The sequence below is a fragment of the Lepisma saccharinum genome, chromosome 10 (genome assembly GCF_977018435.1).
Source record: "Lepisma saccharinum chromosome 10, izLepSacc3.1, whole genome shotgun sequence".
Classification (NCBI taxonomy): domain Eukaryota; kingdom Metazoa; phylum Arthropoda; class Insecta; order Zygentoma; family Lepismatidae; genus Lepisma; species Lepisma saccharinum.
Window position 1 is genome coordinate 69680631 of NC_139238.1, and position 14386 is coordinate 69695016.

Here is a 14386-nt window from a genome sequence, read left to right on the forward strand (position 1 = left end):
ATGTTGAGTCTTTGCACGGCTGTCCCACTCACAAATGAAACATGGGAACTTTGTATATTCGTCTTGTTGACCAAGAAGGATGGAGATAACTTTCAAATCACCGCAAATGGTCCAACCGTGGTCGGCATATTTTATTTTGTTGAGGACGAGAGCCAGGTTTTCATAGCGTTCTTGTAAATGTACCGAGTGTGCAACTGGTACAGATGCATACTGGCTTCCGTGATGAAGAAGGACAGCTTTCAGGCTCCTTGTCGATGAATCTATAAACAAGCCTCCATTCATCTTTATCGTAGGTGATACTAAATTTGCTCATCAATCCGGGAACATCAGAACAATAGACCAGGTTCTCCGCTTTCTCAAAGTACTGAACAAAGTCCTTTTCTCGATTCCTGTGCCAATAAAACGAGGTTCCTTTGGCCAATAAATGTTTTTCTTTCAATCCGGAGCCCAACAATTCAGCTGCCTCTTTCGAAAGGCCCAGTTCTCTAGTCAAGATCATTAAGTTCAACCTGAGAGAAGGGCTGAGGTGAATCGTCTCCAGAGGGCTTATATTCGGTATCGGAGCCTTGACCGTCTGGATGTTCCGAGTCTGGAGACTCTGAAGAAATGACTGGTAATTCAGTTGGAGGCAAAGGCACTGGCACATCAGGTACATGAGGAACGGGGTGTATGGCCGATATAATGTTCTCAGGATAAGAGATTAGCTTGTGATTTTTTCGGTTATACCCACGGACATGGCAGGCACAAAAGTAACAATCATCACAGTGGTTTCTCGGCTCCCTCCATATCATAGGAATTCCAAAGCGTAAAGCAGTGTTCTTTCCGTTGAACCATAAGCGTAGATCATTGAGACACTGCACACACACTTTATGAGGAGCCCACAATTTGTCCTGGTCTCAGAGTTTCATGCCAAAATACGCAAGATAAAGTTTTCTTAATAGTTTGTAATGGTCAGGCAGGGAGGAAAGCTATTCCACGCCGAAACAACATATTTATGGTAAATGTTCATACAAATCCACGTACAATTAAATTTTTCAAGAAAACGTGACGTGATAGACAGTTTTCTTTATTTTTTTTGAACTCAGCACGACAAAATACATAAAGTTCACCTATCACTTCCCTTGTATTTTTTTCATCGCAGGCCTGTGTAATAGTCAGTCCTTAAACCCATCAAATGCTACACATGACTGAAATTTGGTTGGAAATAAATGTCGTCATCAGATGTCTAATCATGACCCTTCGATAAATTCTTACATGTTTTTCTCACTCACAAGTGAAATTCAGGAAACATTTTTACATCGAATTTTGATATTGATTAATTTATAGATTTTTATGTATGGGATGAACTGATAATGTTAAGCATTGAAATATATTTCAATGGATGAGGCTTGGTAATGCAGAAAACTTGATGTAAATATCTCTTACGATTTTCATGTTACAAGCCATCAGAGTTTGGGTTACTTTTGAAACACTGTATAATTTTCGTGCTGCTTTGGTCTTCACCATAAAATTGTTCTTTGCAGATTGATAGCTTAAAAACCAAGAATGAAAATTTGGCCCATTCTCTGGAAAAAGCAAGAAATAATGAAGAGCAGTTTAAGAGCAAGCTAATGGAATTTCATCAACGAGTTTACGAGCTTGACAGCTTAGCTGAGAGCCACAAGAGGCGGACAGATCGCCTCACCAAAGAAAACGATGATTTGATTTCAAAGCTGCATATTTCTGAGGAAAAGTACAATGCTCTTCAAGTCCAGAGGGAAGCAGACAGTGCTTGGAAGGGTAGGGTTCAAGAAATTTTGAAGCAGAATGAGGTACTTAAAAGTGAAGTCGAAACATTGCAAAAAGACAAGAGTGATAGTGCAAAAGCTAAGGAAATGTTGGAAACAAAAGGCTTCGAGTTGCAGAATGAGGTGGAAAGGCTCAATTTGCACATAACTGCCATTGTTGGTGAGAGAAGCAAAGAATCTATGAAGGGTGACGAGCTGAGAAAGGATAAAGAAGTGTTGGAAAAGAAGTGTTCAGAGTTAGAAAGCGAAATACATAATCTTCATGCTAGAATAGGAACAATCATATCAGAGAAAGACGATCTTTCAGCAAATAAGGTGCAAGATCAAGTTGAAAAGGACAGTGAAGGTAACGAAATAAGCCATTCGTCATCTGACGTACTAAAGTTAACAGACATTGTTTCAGTGAAAGGAGAGCATTTAGTGCCGTTGTGTAACTCCAGGATTAGTGACGAGAATAGTAACGTACAAGACAATCAGGCAGATGCTTTCATTGAATCACAAGAAGAGTTGCAGACCGAAGAAAAGACCAAGAAAATGTTAGTGGTTAAAGCAGAACTTGAACAGGTGAATATTGTTATTACAAATCTAGCACGTGAGGGCGAACGTCTACAGAAGGAAAACAAGCTGCTGAAAGACAAATTAAGACTTCAGATGAGCGACAGCGAATCAGATGCCGTGGATAACAGCGATTCAACAGAAGGTGCTTCACCAAAACGAAACTCAAAGGCCATTGAGTGCGATTTAAGTGACTTGAAAGGGCTGAAAGAACTCGAGAAAGAGAAGTTGAAACTCGAAGAAAGTTTGCATTCAGTCATGCAAGAAAAGGATCAGCTCTTAGGTAACTTGAAAAAATACGAAGAAGAACTGTTGGTTCTCAAAGAGGATAACGCAAACATAAGGCTGAACCTAGAGGCTGCGAAGAGAACACTAAGCGAGCTTGAGAATAAACTGTGTGATGAAAAGAAGACAAATACTAAGTTATTAAAGGAGAAAGCGAATTTATTAACAGAACATCAGACTCTTTGCGACGAAAGTGATCAATTCCAGGCAACATTGAGAGACGTAACAATAGACTTGCAGAATGCCAAGGGAAGTGTTAAAGAAAAAGACGACTTAATAGCGCAATTAGAAAGATGTTTAACTGAACTAAGAGAAGAACAGAAAGCAGTTTGCTCCGAAAAGGAAACACTTGCGAACAGTTTGAAAAACACACGTGAGGATGTGTCTAAATATCAACAACAGCTTGCAGAGAAGGATTCAGTCTTGGCAAAGCTGCAGAAAGATGTGGAAACTTTAGACTCTGATTATTCTGCTGCCAAGACAGACTTAAACAATCAGATCCTTGAACTTAAAAATGAGATGGAAACTGTTACGAAGGAGAGAGATGATATCACCAGTCAACTCTCATCACTTCAGCTGGAACTGGAAGAGGCAAAAACAAATTACGATAAACTGCAAGCGGAATTCCACAGCCAATTAAATGAGAAAACAATTATCATTGAAGAACAAGGTAAGGACCTGAGTGTATATGCAGAAGAAGAAGCAGGCAGAAATTCCTTAATTGAAAGTCTGAAGATGGAATTGGAAGGACTGAAACTTAAGCATGCCAACCTAGAAGCACATTTCCATACTCAATTGAAAGAGAAGGAATGTTCCATCACTACATCAGCGAGTAATACAACTATGCTTCAAGAACAAGTAGCTGAAAAGGATTCGCTACTCGGACAATTGCGGAAAGAATTAGATGAAGCCACAGTGAAATACAATGAGCTTGAACGAGAGTTAGAAGAATTTAAAAGTATATGTGAACAGTTAGAAGAGAATGGAAATCAGCTGCAAATACAACTAACAGAAAGAAATTCGTCAATCCATAAGTTGAACAAAGAAATTGAAAATATGCAAATGAAACATGCTGAATTGGAGGAGTCTTTAAACTGTCAACTGGAAGACAAGATGGAAAGTGCTAAGGCCAAGAACCAACAGATAGCTGAGGAACACCACAGAGTAGTCCAACAACTTGATATCTGCCAGTCTGAGCTGGAAGAGAGCAGTTTGGAAGTGGACAAGTTGAAGGACGAGTTGAAGAATTTCCAAGTAATTTGGAAGGAAAGGGAGGATGAACTTCTGAGCCAGATTGACGAGAGAGAAAACTTTGTGAACCAGCTGAAAGACACCATCAAGGAGCTGAGGCTGCATCAGAACGAGACGGATGCAGACAAGAAAGATCTCCTCTCCGAAACGCACAGATATCAAGAGGAAATGCTTGAATGCCATAAAGTTACGGAGGATAAGGATGAAGAAATTCGTAAACTGAAAACTGAGCTGGATGACATGTACACAAGGCATAGTGCAGAAATTTCTGATCTCAGAGACCACATAGAGAGGCTGAAAGATGAAGCTAAGGATGCGGTGCATAGACATGAAGAAAAGGAGGAACAGTTCTTGTCTACTCTGAACAACACTTCGTGTGAAGTTGCAGAAATCAAAAGCCAGTTGAAGCATAGCGAAGAAATTATTAAAGAAAAGGGAACTTGCATTGAAAAACTTGAAGAAGAATTGAATAATGTACGAGAGAGGGAGAGAATTTTGCAAGAAAACGAGAATAGCCAGAAAGAAGAAATCCAGAAATTGAAAGACGATCTCGTGCTGCAGTGCAAAATATTAGAAGATAAAGAAAACGAGTTGGAAAACATTCGTAGAGAATTAGCAAACACCAAGCAACTTGTAGCGAGAAAGGAAGAGGAGCATAATCATCAATTAGAAATGTCTACCGAGAGGTTGGAAAGTAAACTAAGGGAGATTGAGGACCTTAATGACGAAGTGGCAAACCTGAGGAACTCGTCAGCAGAGGCAGACGGAAACTTGTTAATCATAAAAGGTGATCTGGAAAAGGCATCGGAGGAGAATGAGAAACTGCAGAAGAAGATTTCAGAGTTGGAGTATCTTCTGAAGGAAGCTGAAAGTCAGTCTCAGAGTGCCCAGAAGGACTTAGAAACCATGCAACGGGAATTGGAGGTTAGTGTTTAAATTTTCATAATTTTTTTTTATTTGTGTGATTACAAGGGCTTGGGCATAAGTCATGGCAACTATATTTTTTCTCAAAGTTAAATGTGGTACCATTATATGATCGTATGTCCCAGAGAACATGGTACCCATAGTATGTGGATGCGTCACATCACATAAAAGTGTGAACAGTTACTGTACAGAGGGCAGTAGTAATTCTTTGCTGAGTCAACTGCTGTTCCACGTCTTGAACAGCGTTCGTGTATCAAGACAGATGTTCTTCGGGACAGAAATGCAAGAGAATGCCACAGGAAGCTGGTGAAAACTGAGAGAATAGTGGTCTACCGTAGTATGCATGTCTTTTGTGGTTGTAATGCTAATGTATACTTTTAAACACATGTGGCACGGTGCTATCTTTAAGGATGTGTTGCTTGCTTTCCTATCCTTCACCTGGTATCCATGATTTGCATTGTTCATACATTCCACATTACAATACATTGACTCCTTTCATTATATATTCCAGATTTTCATGCATTCTCATGAAAAATATAGTTGCCATGACTTATGCCCTAACCCTCGTATGAATTGTGAAATCACGCAAGGTGTAATGTTGAGTGTAGGATTTTTCAGTGAGATGGGAATTACATTACCAAATTGTGCTTAAAAAAATGAACTCTTGAGGCTCAGCTGGATCTTGGCCAACACTGCGGCAGCTATTTACAAATTTTCCTCTCCTTTTGAAAAACCGCTATGATATTCCAAAACCTGAAATATTACATATGATTAGAATTCCTTCTAGAGCATTCATGCAACTCTTCATGTGGTTTACTGTCACTGTTGCCTAGATATTGTCAATATTTTTGAAGTTACATAAATCTATTAAGCCAGTGGTTCCCAAAGTGTGCGCTGTGGCACCCTGCAAGCAACCTAAGGGGGCCATGAAATGAAAAAGTTTGGGAACCCCTGTATTAAACTATTGATAATACATAGACAATAGTGAAAGCAAACTACACAAAGATTCACATAAATGATCTAGATGGAATTCTAAGTATATGTAATTTTTTAGGTTTTGGAATACTGCAGTTTTTTGACAGGAAAGGAAAATTAAAAAACAACTGCCTTTGTGTCGCCCATCGATCCAGCCAAGGCTTAAACTTGAAATTTTGAGTTTACAATGCCATAAGAAAGTCACTGTTATTGTAACTGCATGACAAGTAATTAGATAATATCAAAAACGTATTCAGTAAACACAGTGGAACCTCAGTTTTACATTTTTCAAAGGACCATACTCATGAAACATACAGAGAAAAAAGAAATTGAATTAGTTTGTGAAATGAGTAATTGTAACTTTCCCAGTTACTTTTGAACTAACTATAACTAGTTCATTTACTTCTAAGAAGTAACTTTCCAAGCACTTTCACAAGTAACTTTCATGTTACTAGGGCAAATCAAAAAGTAAGTTACATCTCCCTGTGTAAAACAAACAAAACACATTACAAAGAAAATAATTATTGGACAAAAATGCATGAACCTTTAACCTTTTTTTTTTTTCAACATAGTCACCAAGGTATTCGAAGCACTTTTGGAATTGTGTGAACAGTTTTTCGATTTCTTATGTGTAGAAATTCCGTCCAATTTCAATTGAGTTGACTTTTGTGCTCATCGGTTAACAATCGTGACAGCCAGTGAGGGCACAGTTTACTATACACCCAACTGATCATGAATCAGCATAGACACACTAGCGTAGGATATGTTTAGTTCACTTTCAATCTCTCTTAATTTTCACATTGCGGTTGGCAAGGATGATTGCATTCACACGCTCCGTTTTGTCGATAGTGTTCCAGTTGCAGGCTGCCCAACACACTGTTCATCGTTCACATTTGTTCTTTCCTCTTTGAACATTTGGCTCCATTTCTTGATCAAGGGGTGTGACATTGCATTCTCACCATACACCTTGACAATTTGGTGATGGATTTCACTCTGATTATGCCTGTGTGTCCACAAAAATCGGATGACTAAGCGCAATTCAATGTTGGACGCCACCTCAGTACAACATGCCATACTGACACGGTGACTACTCTCATATTAAAGCAGCTGCAGAATGACTGCTTCAGGTATGGGGAGAATACATTCACGACAGTGCTGCCACCAAGCGTGATTATTTTCTCTCTTTTAGTACAGGAACATGGCTTGGGTGTAACTTACTTTTTGATTCGCCCACTAGTTATGCAAAACTGCAAATTTGATTAATTTTTTTTGGAGAAATGATGATCTGATGTGAAATGTTAAAAATTTTGTTTAATAATTGTAGTTTTTAAATATAATTTAGAATTATATTAACCATTTTAAAATAATTTTCCATTTTATATACCACTTTTAATCGCATAATGTTTCCAATTTTTGTAACAAAATGTTAATAATTTATTCATTATAAATATTCGGCCCTAGCCATTTCAAATAGAGTGCTAATTGATCTGTCCAACATCTACATACTTTCCAATGAGCTATTATAAATCATACCACACGTGTACTGTATTTACAGTATTTATGATAGTATTATAGAGTGACCACAAACAAAAAAAAAACTTTGGCCAAGAGCATTCCCTTCATCCATTCAACTTGGGCCATAAGGAAGTGTGCTCCACTCTGCCCCTCCCCAGCACGTGTGAGTACGATGCACATGGGTCATGGGTCTGCACAGGTCCTTTTGTCTATGGTCCCACTATAATACTACAATATGTTTTTATTAGGGCTGAGCTGATACCACTTTGGACCGATACCAATACTCTCACCATTCCCACCGATACCGAAACTTGAAAATTGTAATAATTAAAATTTGTTCAAAATATTGATTAATATTAGTGTGTAAGTCTTCCAGTCCAGTTATATGCATTATTTTTCGAACATTTTTGCTTTAATATATTCATGAATTACATCAGAATATTAAATTACATGTTATGTTATTACAAAATTCAGTGTAACACAAAACTGGTGCAAAATATAAAGAAACTTCGAATTTTGCATAATTTCTAGGATAATTACTGTTGAGTGACATTTTTGCAGACCCTGTAAAAGACCAAAATGCTGGAAAAGTATCGGCTGGTATCGGTAAATAAATTCCAACCGATACTTTCCAATACTGATACGTTCGGCTCAGCTCTAGTTTTTATTTCAACATACACAACATGAATTGTGAATTGAAATCCACCTAAGTTTAAGGTTTTCATATTTTGATACTGACAATACCTCTGTTTTACAGCACATGAAAGCCATGGCAAGTGAATCAGAAGAACTGAAAGCTAAGTTGAAGGCCGAACTTGAGGCATCTGAAGGAAGAAACAAAGAAATGCTCTCTGAAATGAACGAGATGAATCAAGTTATTAAGCAGCGAGGCGAAACAATATCGAAACTGAACAATTCAACCCTCGAACTTGAGAAATGTAAGAAAGAGCTTGAGGATAAAGTAAATTTGCTGCAGAAGGACCTCGAGCATGGAAGGAAGGAACTGACAGCCAGGCAGGAAACACTGGAGAAACTGGAGGACAGGTTAAGGACGTCTGAACAATTCCAAACTCAACCCCCGCAAGGAAAGGAAGAGGGAGCTGAAACGGTCCCATCATCTGAAATTGAGCAGTTGAAGGTTCAGGTGAACGCACTGGAGAAGGAAAAGGTGTTGTTTAAGAAGAGAATTTCAGAACTCGAGCGGGAAGCAGAAACTGCAAAGGAAGGAGGTAGGTATTTTCTTTGAGCTTTCTCTCTCTCTCTCTCTCTCCCTCTCTCTCCTCTCTTTCTCTCCCCCCTCTCGCCTCTCTCTCCTCTCTCCCCCCTCTCTCCCCCCTCTCTCCCCTCTTCCCCTCTCTCTCTCTCCCCTCTCTCTCCCCTCTTCCCCTCTCTCTCTCCCCTCTCTCTCCCCTCTTCCCCTCTCTCTCTCCCCTCTCTCTCCCCCCTCTCTCTCCCCTCTCTCCCTCCCCTCTCTCCCCCTCTCTCTCCCCTCTCTCTCTCCTCTCTCTCTCTCTTTCTCTCTTTCTTTCTCTCTCTTATCCCCCTCGGGCTCCCACATAGCCCAGTGGTTAGCCCTCTTGCCTGTGGTGTGAGTGGTTCCTGGTTTGATTCATGGTAAAAGCCCCCAGAATTTCGACATTGACCCAGCATCATGAAGACAATTGGGGAGCCTACTCCCACATCCCCTAAATGTGCCTTCATGGCACAATGCTAAATACACAGGAAACTTTACCTTATCTTTTACAGGCCCTGGCTCGTAGTGGGCTGTTGTGCTATGGAGTATAGTTTAATTTCTTATCTCTCACATCTAAGTAACATTATGGAATGTGAGATTATAATGATAGGTTTAGTACTGCAGTAAATCATAGGAAATGATTTGCACTTAGAAAATAGAAGACACAGGATAATGTGAGTGTACCCTATGGTGTGTGTTCGTATTATTATTTTACGTAGCTTTTCTGCCACTCTTTACTAATCGCCATAGTGAGAATAAATAATGATTAGATGAAATTGATGAAGGGACACTTGCAAATAGGACCCATGCCAATGATAGGGTTAGAACCAGGGAAATTTGTCAGCTCAGAAGCAGACTCATATCAATGCTACAATAACATTGGATACATGCTACAAAAGTTGGAGAAAACAAAGACAGGATCATTACCAACAAACTACACTGCATCAGCAGTGAATCAATGAGTTCCCAAGTGGATAGTGGCAGGATCCACCGAAATTAATTGAATAGTTGGTAATTTGCCTCAGTGTATTTAATATAATACCACATCTTTTATTCCCCAAAATATGGAATCATCATTCTTGATAGTTGTATTGCTTTTTATGTAAATTTTACTTTTCATTTTCTGTATTTAGCATTTGAGAAGTTTGTTTACATTTTCTAAAGTACTGAAATAATATTTTGATAATCTATTTACACTTTTGAAGATTAGGCACACACAGGAGATGTACTATGTAGAAATTTTCAGCAAGAAATGCAGGCTCGACCAGGACTTGAACCCGGGGGTCTGGCATACTGTGCCATTGCTCTACCACTGATTTTTCGCTGTCGCTGTATCAGGCGAGGTCAGACTGGCTCGGTAGCTCAGTGGTGGCGCAATGGCACAGTATGCCAGAGACCCAGGTTCGAGTTCTGGTCGAGCCTGCATTTTTCGCTGTTTTGAACTTGTTGACAATGCTATTTCAATCCAAATAATTGTTCCTATAAGAAATGAAACTTCCATTTTCTTTCTCCATACCAGGGGATAGTTTGTGTCATGATACCAATGCCGATGAATTGCTATCGGCATTGTAAAGTATTGATTGGAATTTGTTCACTGATATTGACAGTTATTTTTCCAGAAATGATGCAGAATTTGAATTTTCAATTTATTTTGCACCAATGTTGTTTGAAAAATGGATTTTATGAGTAAATGAGTAATTCTTTGAGTATTTTAGAACAAAACTGGTAACTTGATCCATATAATTCCAATGGAATACTTTCATCTTTATCAATAACTTGAACAACTATTACGTCGTACAATCTTCAAGCATTGTCATCCATTAGAATTTGTAAGATTATCAGTATTGTTACTGATATCAGATATTAGTGGTGTCAGCTAAGCCCTAGTAAGAATCAAATTACTTCGTGTTACTTTTTACAACTGCCAATTTAGTCAAGAGACATTGCCTGCATTTGAGGCAGGTAGTCATTCTTCACATGTACTAAGGATGTGACGAAGCTGAAACTTTACCGATGCCGATGTACTCACTGATAATTTTTGGAATCAATACCGATGCCGATATTTAACCGATTCCGATACATAAGACTATTCAACAGAAATGGGATGTTATTTCCAGCATGACAAAAATAAATTTACTATGTACATTTATATTGTACAGTATATACATATATATTCTCAAGAGATGCAAATGTACATTTTCATGTAAAAAAATCAAGAGATTTTACATTAGTACACAAGCAGTTCTTTGAAATGCAAAATGAATTCCTGTTCTTAATATTGTAAATTTAATGCTGGCAGATTCAACCTCAGAAACATGAGTTTTTGAAGCACTTTTGGAAGTAACCTACTTCTCTTATCGCAAATCTGTCCAGCAACACTGAATACTGATGCAGCAGGTATGCCCAAGTATTTTCTCACCACTTGCTTCAGGTTTGGATACTCACTTTTGAATTTCCAATACAACAGCGGATCCTGGTCACTTGGAATAGTTGGTTCAGCAATGTACTGTTTTATTTCTGATTTTGATGTAGGTTGATTCTCTGAATGAGAGTTTGCAATAATTTTATTACAAAAACTCTACAACCTAATTTTCACAGAATTTTACAAAATTAAAATATAAAACTTCTTGGAAGGTAAAACTCGAGTATTATCTGTACTGGTTTAAATATCAGATTTTTACCGATGCCAATATCAGTATGTCAATTTCTGTTGATTTTTATACATCTGTAATCGGCTTCGGCACAACCCTAACATGTACTAATTAATTAATTGAAATATTTTCTTTCCTCTTTTTTTTTTTTTATACTGTACATATGTGTTGTTTGTCCTCAGGTGAAGGTCAGAGTGAAGTGATGAGTAGCAGTACCATTAGCAAAGCAGAGGAATCATCTAGATTGAAAGATGTAGAAGAGTCCTTTGAAGATAGATACACCAAGGTATGTAGATTTCATTTGATTTTTGTTATTTAGTGTCCCTTTTCTGCCTCTTTTGGGTAGTTGCAACGATGTAGATGGGTGCTGGGTGACATGATAAAATTGATGAAGGGACACTCACAAGGAACACCCATGTTCAGGCTGGGATTTAAACCGTGGCATCATAGCATGCTGTAATAACCACTCTCATGGAGTGAGATAACTCGTCGAGGTTGGCCCGAAGGTATACAGAGGTTATGAAATATTAATGATATCTTTTCCAGCCTTCAATCTTCATGCAACTCTTATTTTGAATTATTTTTCTGATTAATATAAATGATTTTATTTTTCTAAGGAAGGGGGAGGGGGGCACTCCGGATGTAAGCCCACCTCCACCCGCATACATTCAAGGGTATGCTCTTAATGTCCTGGTACCTTTAAATAAACTAGGACGTCACTTTCTTGAATTTAATGGTTCCCCCACCTTTTATTCTATTTCTTTACGTCTTCATTTTCAATTTAGTACATAAATACAAAAAGAAAAATAAGGGAAAGTATAGTATTCTGTACATACATTGGTAACTTCAAATTTATATTGTTGTATTGACCCATTCTGGTGACCGGAACAGGTCTTTGGCAAATTATTGTTTATTTATTTAAGGATTTTAGTTCATTTGGTAATTAGTTAAAGTATTAATAATGGAGTTTAATGTTGAGTTTTTTATATACATTTTAGTTTTATGGTTAGTTTTAGTTATCTCATCATCATCCTTTGCCGTTTCCTGCCTCTGGCTGAGTCGTCATAGAAGTCAAGCCTCTCCATTTTTTCCTGGTCTTCCACCACTCCTCTCTTTCCACGGTGCTTCAATCTTGTCCTTTTTTCCTAACACACTCCACTAGCTGATCTTTCCACCGACATCTTGGTCTCCCCCTTGGCCTTATTCCCACTCCTTGTGCATTGTAAGCTCTTAGTGGTAGTCTTTCTGCATCCATCCTCTTCATGTGTCCGAACCATCTCATCTGTGCCTGATCTATTCTGTCCTCAAGCTTCAACACTCCCACTGTCTGTCGGATCTACTCATTCGTTATTCTATCCCTTCTAGTCTTCCCCAATATACTCCTTATAAATTTCATCTCCGCTGCCTGCATCTTTATTTTGTCTCTCTCTGTCATTGTCCAAGTCTCTGCTCCATACGTAATTATTGGCACATAGTATGTGATATAACAGTTGGGCTGAAAAGTTCGTAGGCTGACTCATAGATGGCGTTACTAGAATTAAATCCATGTGATTTTTACTTAGTACTAACCTTCAAAAGATACGTGTATAAATTTCACAGCTGCCGGATAATTAGTTCGTGAGATATAGCATTGTGAGTGAAGCAGCTTTTGTTATTGTGAAAAAATGGATAAAAAAGAATTTCGTGTGTTAATAAAGCATTGCTTTTTGGCAAAAAAAAATACTGTTGAAGCCAAGGCTTGGCTTGATAAACATTATTCGGACTCTGCACCAGGAAAATCAACCGTTGAGAAGTGGTTTGCTAAATTTAAACGAGGCGAAATGAGCATCGAAGACGATGCACGCAGTGGATGCCCCAAAGAGGCTGTTACCGACGAAAACATCAAAAAAGTCCACAAAATAATTTTAAATGATCGTAAAGTGAAGTTGATCGAGATAGCTGAGACTTAAAAAATATCAAAGGAACGTGTTGAACATATTGTGCATGAATATTTGAACATGCGAAAACTGTGTGCAAAATGGGTGCCGCGCGTGCTGTTTCATGAAGACAATGCACCGTGTCACAAATCAATGAAAACGATGGCAAAATTATATGAATTAGACTACGAATTGCTTCCCCATCCACCATATTCTCCAGATCTGGCCCCCAGTGACTTTTTCCTGTTTGCAGACCTTAAAAGAATGCTTGCTGGAAAGAAATTTAGCACTGATGAAGAGGTAATCGCCGAAACTGAGGCCTATTTTGAGGCTAAAGAGAAATCGTACTATAAAAATGGCATCGAAAAATTGTATGACCGCTATAATCGTTGTATCGCCCTCGAAGGCAACTATATTGAATAATAAAATCGAATTTTGTCAAAAAAATATTTTTTACTATGTTAGCCTACGAACTTTTCAGCCCAACTGTTATATCACCTTCTTGCATTTCGTAGGTACATCCCTGTTCCATATTAATCTTCGAACAATTCCATATAGTCCACCACCCATTTGACCTCATCTATTCTTCCACTTCTGTCAATTATGCTTCCTAGATATTTGAAGATCTCCACTACCCTCAACTCTTCCATGTCCATTTCTGGCTCTGTTTGTTGTTGTTATTAGCACCTCGCTCTTTTCTGCACTGAATTTCATTCCTGCTCTGCTGATTTCCTCATTACAACTAACAAGCTGTCTCTACTTCTTCTTCCTGTTTCCCCATATTACTAAGTCATCAGTGAACAACAGGCACTTCATCTCTTCCTCTCCTATCTTCTTCCCCACCTCTTTGCATCCATAGTTATCTAACTGTTGTTATTTTGAGTATGTTATAAATAGGTATGACAACCATTCTGAAATGCAGAACAGTTAATGGTTTGAGTGGTTAAAAATGAAGATGTCCCAGGTTCGATACACAGTGGTTTGGATCCCACTTTAAACTGTAGGTCCAGTCCCAATTAGGCTTGCTGTGCATAAAATGGAATTGAAACACTAACTCAAACTTAGGTTAAACATAGTAGAGTTGTTAGGGGGTGAGGGTTTAGATCTGGGTGATTTTATAGAAACTTCTTTGGAGGGTTGGGTTTGATTAGTCTGCACGGACGCTTGTACCCAGTCTGGTTTCCAGATTAGGTTTCATATCTGACTTACTTGGATTAAATATGGTAAACACACAACACACATAAAATTAAAACCTTAACCTGTACAAGAGCCTCATGTGCCTTTAAGGCTTCT

The 14386-nt window shown here is 38.4% G+C and overlaps 1 protein-coding gene across 1 annotated transcript in view; it reads left to right on the forward strand.

Moving 5' to 3' along the window:
* The window catches only part of LOC145993939 (uncharacterized), a 102346-nt gene that overhangs the window by 39481 nt on the left and 48479 nt on the right, over positions 1–14386 (forward strand). The window contains exons 5-7 of the mRNA XM_083129902.1: positions 1524–4802; positions 8050–8521; positions 11360–11463. Of these exons, the coding sequence (XP_082986028.1) occupies positions 1524–4802; positions 8050–8521; positions 11360–11463 (3855 nt within the window). The remainder of the gene's footprint in view (positions 1–1523; positions 4803–8049; positions 8522–11359; positions 11464–14386) is intronic.